This window comes from Lampetra planeri, chromosome 82 (assembly GCF_965212315.1).
Source record: "Lampetra planeri chromosome 82, kcLamPlan1.2.h2, whole genome shotgun sequence".
Classification (NCBI taxonomy): domain Eukaryota; kingdom Metazoa; phylum Chordata; class Hyperoartia; order Petromyzontiformes; family Petromyzontidae; genus Lampetra; species Lampetra planeri.
The window spans coordinates 4,073,176-4,079,206 of record NC_136186.1 but is presented as its reverse complement, the minus strand read 5'-3'; the positions used below and the strand labels follow the sequence as shown (position 1 = coordinate 4,079,206).

The window sequence follows — 6,031 nt, the reverse complement described above, 5'->3', positions numbered from 1 at the left end:
ACTTGCGGCTCGCCCGTCAAGATTTGATTCTTTAGATAGCGCAAAGGAATCGAAGGTTGTAAATGTATTTAGAATCGGCTTATTCCGTTTGATCGATACCACAAACGCTCAGCAGATATCGATTCTCGCCATACACTTCATGGTCATTCCCCCCCCCCCCCCAAAATACAAATGTTTATTTTTTTATAATTTTTGCATGGTGTACATTTTGCAAAGTACCACAGGGAAAATTTCAAGTTTGTTGCATGTCGGGAAGTACGCTAAACATTTTGAACAGACAACACATTCACAAATTGACGACCCGGCTTCGCCCGGGACTTGGATTCACCACGCCCTGCCGCCTTTGTCTCCCCAGTGGCGATGTTCACACACCACATCAGTTAATCGTTTGAGGCTGAGTCGACCTAGGTGAAGCCCAGGACCAGTAAAAATAATCGTGGTGGCCGTGAGCGGGAATAGAACTCGGGTCGCCGGGTTCGTAGCGCAGCGCACTCACCACACATCATCTCTAAAACACAGAAGTGAGATGGCTTTCTAAAGGTAGATCACTGGCCAGAGTTTTTGAGTTGCGAGAGCCACTCCAGAGATATCTTTTAGAAAAACAGTCACCACTGGCAGCACATTTCAGTGACACAGAATGGGTCGCAAAACTTGCTCACTTGTGTGACATATTCAGCCTGCTCAACGTACTCAATCTGTCATTTCAGGAGAGATCGACAACTCTGTTCAATTCGGCAGATGAAGTGGCTGCATTCAAAGCCAAACTGGAATTATGGGGGCGACGAGTGAACATTGGAACTTTTGACATGTTTCAAACACTAGCAGAGATTTAGAAAGAGAATGAGCCAGGGCCTTTCTCCCAGCTGGTGCATTAAAACCTATCTCAACTTTTAAAAGAGTTTGAGCATTACTTCCCAACCACAAAAGACCCCCGAACTTGGAAGGAATGGACCCGCGACCCATTTGTGAATAAGCCAGGTGAATCGACTTTGTCTGTGCTAGAAGAGGATCAACTGCTTGAGATCGCAAATTAAGGTGGCCTTAAAAGTATGTTTGAGACAACTTCAAATCTCGATACGTTCTGGATTAAAGTCAAGGCGGAATATCCTGAGATTGTCACAAAAGCACTGAAAAGCCTGATTCCATTTCCAACATCCTATCTTTGTGAAGCAGGGTTTTCTGCAGTGACAGCAACCAAAACGAGTTTATGGAGTAGACTGGACATAGGCAACACGTATCGGGTGTCACCGTCTCATATCACCCCCAGATGGGACCATCTAGTTACGGGAAAACAAGCTCAGGGCTCCCACTGATTCTGCATTATGGTGAGTTGTATAATTATTTCATATTACAATGTAATAAAAAAAAAGTGCACAATAAATATATTGCGCTTGAATCATCATGAAACCACCCCCCCCCCCCCCCCCCCGTGAAAAAAGTTACTAATCTTGATAATACAAAGATTCTCGCTGATTATGTTTTAGTGTAATTCTATCAGGTCTCAGAATTCAGATCTCGCCGAAGGGAACAGTTCTTATAATTAAAATCATTATGCATGAACTTAGGAAGCAACCACGCAGACCCTTCTTTGCTCAGCAACTTTAATTCATAAACAAAAACATAACACTCTAATATGCGAACTCTTATGCTTGCGTAATGCGAGCAAGGATTGAGGGGGGGCGGAGTCTGGGTCACGTGAGGAGAGGGAGGAGTTAGGGTCACGTGAGGGAGAGGATTTAGGGAAAGAACCGAAAGGGGAACGGGGAGTTGAGACGGAGTGAAACGGGAGGAGGCCACGCTGGGCAGTACGGGGAGAGTGGCGCAGTCGCCACGCGGTGGGAGACGTCGGCACCGTCAGCCATCGGTGTCAGGACGCAGAGGGGTAGCGAACGGTGGAAGGCAAGCTGCAGAGCGGAGCAGCAGTGAAGCTGCAGACGGAGCAGCGGTGTGGCTGCAGGGCGGAGCAGCAGTGAGGCTGCAGAACGAGCAGCAGAGTGGCTGTGGAGTGATCGTCGGGAGAGACGCGGGCCTGAGCGAGGACGCCGTGTGAACGAGATTCTACGAACCCAAATAAAGGACAACGGAGATCGACATTGAGAAAGAGTCCTTTATTACACTTGGAATTGTCAACACAGTACTCCTGGAGATGTGCTCCTCATTGATCCGTACATTTAACCCTCAATGATTACGTTGTTAAACTGGATAACAGAGGAATCGGTTCATTTCTCAGAGTAACGCGAGCATATACGGCGATAAAAAAAGTCCTTAAAAGTAAATGTGACGATATTCATACGAACGGCAATAAATAAACATGTCCCGAATGCAAAAGTAGACCTCAATGAATTCATTGGTAGATTATGTAATTAACTAAACGTCGTGGAACAATGGTGTGCGACAGTGTGCCTGCTTCAGAAAATTATTATCAATTGGCTAAGGCGTCAATAAATTCGTGGGCAAGATTCTGTGATGAAAAGAAAGATTTCAACACAAGTCTCCCTGTGAGTGTGTGGATTCGTAACGTAGGTTTCTAAACGTTAAGTTTCATCAATGAATTCATCGGTACAGTTAAAATTAACAAAAAGAACGACTAAAATACTTCTCAACGACCGTATCCATGTGACTCAATGGGCAGCAATGTTCTTCACTATCAGCTAATAGTTGACGCACTCTTATAATTTTTCTTATTATTAGTCCTGGTATGTGCGGTATGTGTGTGTTTGGTGGTTTTGTCTCCTTGATCAATTCTTTGCATCAAGCAGACGCTGGGTGATACGTGGTGAGTATGTGAGTGTGGGGGAGGGTCATACACACAGCTTCCTCAATCTCTCTCGCTCGGCGGCAGCTGGAGCTGCTGCCCACTGCTGGATGAAGAGTTGGCACGACGCTCGCCGTCGGCGGTGCGCGATGATTCCGTCGTCAGATAGCGCCCGCAGCTCGTCTGCTGGTCGCCGTTCCTCACTCTTGTGTTGGTTCACAGCTGGTGCTGGTCGGTGTGTGTGGGTCGAACCCACGGCGCTCTCGCTGGCGCTCTCCTCTTCCTCACGGGAGGCTGGTCAGGCTCTTTCCCCTGCTGAATGAGCTGAGTCGGCACGATGCTTGTCTTTGAAGGTGCTTGACAGAGCTCGCCGCTCGTCCCGACACCCTTGCTCGGTGGCGCTGCTGCGCTCTCTCCGGCTCCGTGCTCTCTGGCGATGCCTGGTTGCACGTGCAGTTGGTTCTCTGCGATGCTGGCTTGGTCGATGCTTGGGCTTCCATCCTTTCTCCCGGTTGATTGCTCGTCGTTGCTCGCTGGCACTCAGTGTAAAATAACTTTGAGTGATACTTCTTCTGACAGTGCTGAGCTCGTACTGGGTAACCCATTGCTACTCGGCAAGCCTCTTCATCCTTGGTTGATTGCAGAGTGCAACCCCAGAGCTTGCTGCTTGCAGTAAGTTAACTCTGCGTTGATTTCGCAGACTCGTGGCTTCTGCTGGTGCAGCTCGTTGACGATGTGCCAGTCACGGGGGCAGGTTCCCCGGAGCCTGCCAATCGCAGCTGCTCGTGGGAGCTGGAACTCACTCTCAAAACTTGTAAATTGTATTCGCACACCTCTTGAACAACTATGAAAGCTTAGTACAATGCAACTTATCGCAATCCTTGACTTTGCAAGCAACTCAAAAAATCAGGATAAATGTAGAATAAAAATCTCAGCGATACTCTGTCAGTCCATGCCGAACTCAGCACCGAGCTTCACCTCGCCCCTCTTCTCTGCGAGACACAATACCCATTGTTGATCTCGAGGCCATGCCCCGGAGTCTGCCCGTCACAGTACTCTCTGTCGCTTGTGTCTTCTGTAACTTTCAGTAGTCTCGATGTATGGGTCGTGTCTCTGTCTTTACGTGAATTCTCTCCCCTCGGATCACCGTGTGGTTAGTCATTGGACGCAACATATGCATTGTCTTTGAAACTGATTGGTCCACACCAGAGACAGCTTTCTTTTGAGCCTAGTATGAAACGGTGTTAATCCAGAGGACGCCAAAAGGCGTGCTCTTCGAGTGTTTGTGATGAGATATGATACAAAACTCAAGAGTTGCTGAGGCAATTAAGCAAGCACCATATAAATGATAATATTATTATAACATAGTGAATGATTGGGAGTTTATTGGCTCTCGCTCCTAGTTAGAGATCTACCCAACCCACAGGTCCGCAAATACTGACCGCTCTTACTCTGCAGGTTGAACCTAGGAATGGAGTGTTCAACTTAACGTTTTTTTCATTAAATGCCATTGACAAATGTGAATCTATTGTAGCGTTGTCTCAAGCTTACACATCTACAGGTTCTCCATTTGACTTTGTATTGTCTAAGAAGTCCACCCACACCTCCACTTCCACAAACTGCTGGGAGTTGCCTCGCTCTGCCTCACAGTCAGAATTCTCCTCCTGCTTCACGTTGCATCCATTGATGTGAAGGTCCGATTTTGGAGTTGAATGTTCATCTTCACATTTTACCTTCACTTCTTCGCTCTTCACTATCACCTCTTCACATTTCACCTTCGCCTCTGCAAATTTCACCTTGATACATTTCATAGTATCCAAGCTGGAATTTACTTCTGGTTCTTTTTTCAGGAGGGATGGGCTCATTGCAGCACTTTGACTTTCACAAGTCGATTTCAGACTACACTCCTTGGGAGTCTTCTGATGCCTGTGTGTTCTCTGGTGTGTATTAAGCTGTGTTGACTGTGCAAACGCCTTCCCGCAAAGAGTACACTTGAAGGGTTTCTCTCCTGTGTGTGTTCTCTGGTGCTTTTTAAGATTTGATGACTGTGAAAATGCCATCTCACACACACTGCACTTGAAGGGTTTCTCTCCTGTGTGTGTTCTCTGGTGCATTTTAAGATCTGATGAATATGAAAATGCCATCTCACACACACTGCACTTGAAGGGGTTCTCTCCTTTGTGCGTTCTCTGGTGCTTTTTAAGATTTGATGACTGTGAAAATGCCATCTCACAAACACTGCACTTGAAGGGTTTATCTCCTGTGTGTATTCTCTGGTGTATTTCAAGATAAGACGATCTTGAAAATGCCTTCCCACACACACTGCACTTAAAGGGTTTCTCTCCTGTGTGTATTCTCTGGTGTATTTTAAGATAATATAAACTTGAAAATGCCTTCCCACACACACTGCACTTAAAGGCTTTCTCTCCTGTATGCATTCTCTGGTGCGTTTTAAGATTGGATGACTGTGAAAATGCCATCTCACACACACTACACCTGAAGGGGCTCTCTCCTTTGTGCGTTCTCTGGTGGATTGTAAGATTAGATGACTGTGAAAATGCCATCTCACAAACAGTGCACTTGAAGGGTTTCTCTCCTGTGTGTGTTCTCTGGTGGATCTGTAAACCTGATGACCATGCAAATGCCTTTCCACACACAGTGCACTTGAAGGGTTTCTCTCCTGTGTGTGTTCTCAGGTGTATTTTAAGATAAGATGAACTTGAAAATGCCATCTCACACACAGTGCACCTGAAGAGTTTATCTCCTTTGTGTGTTCTCTGGTGTATTTTAAGATAAGATGAACTTAAAAATGCCATCTCACACACACTGCACTTGAAGGCCTTCTCTCCCATTGGAGATCTCTGGTCCTGTGTAAAATTTCCAGTACAATCCATGCTGTTTGCATACTGGTCCCATTGTTGTCTTTTTCTACCGAGCCGCGCTGAGTGCCTTTGCTCCATCAGACCAATTCTGCAAAGGAAGCATCAGAAGAAGCATCAGCTGCAGACAGAAAAAAATGTCCACACCATCTTCATGAGTATCGAGGCAAAGAGGAATTAATATATACAGTCATACATGACTTACACGTCTATATTTATCCATATATTCAAGATTATGCCCAATTCATCACATGGGCTGTTAAGGCACACAAAGAGAGGGCAAAAGGTTAAAAATATGCCTGGAAGCCCTAGTATCTTCAAAATAAATGTTAACCCAAAACACCAAGCACACAATTTCGGCTGCCTGGCTGCAAAAGTAGTATTTATAAAAGCAAAA

General features: G+C 46.0%; 1 protein-coding gene across 1 annotated transcript; it reads right to left on the bottom strand.

Annotated features, from left to right (window-relative positions):
* Positions 1–2,093: 2,093 nt before the first annotated feature.
* Positions 2,094–5,751, bottom strand: LOC144738432 (uncharacterized). Its single transcript, XM_078621472.1, has one exon. The coding sequence runs from the start codon at positions 5,713–5,715 to the stop codon at positions 4,303–4,305; it is 1,413 nt and encodes a 470-aa protein (XP_078477598.1). The 5' UTR covers positions 5,716–5,751; the 3' UTR covers positions 2,094–4,302.
* Between the last annotated feature and the right edge of the window lie 280 nt (positions 5,752–6,031).

What these genes read in the sequence shown, in the direction of transcription:
- LOC144738432 (XM_078621472.1), bottom strand. Translation starts at nt 5,715, where the DNA reads ATGGAGCAAAGGCACTCAGCGCGGCTCGGTAGAAAAAGACAACAATGG.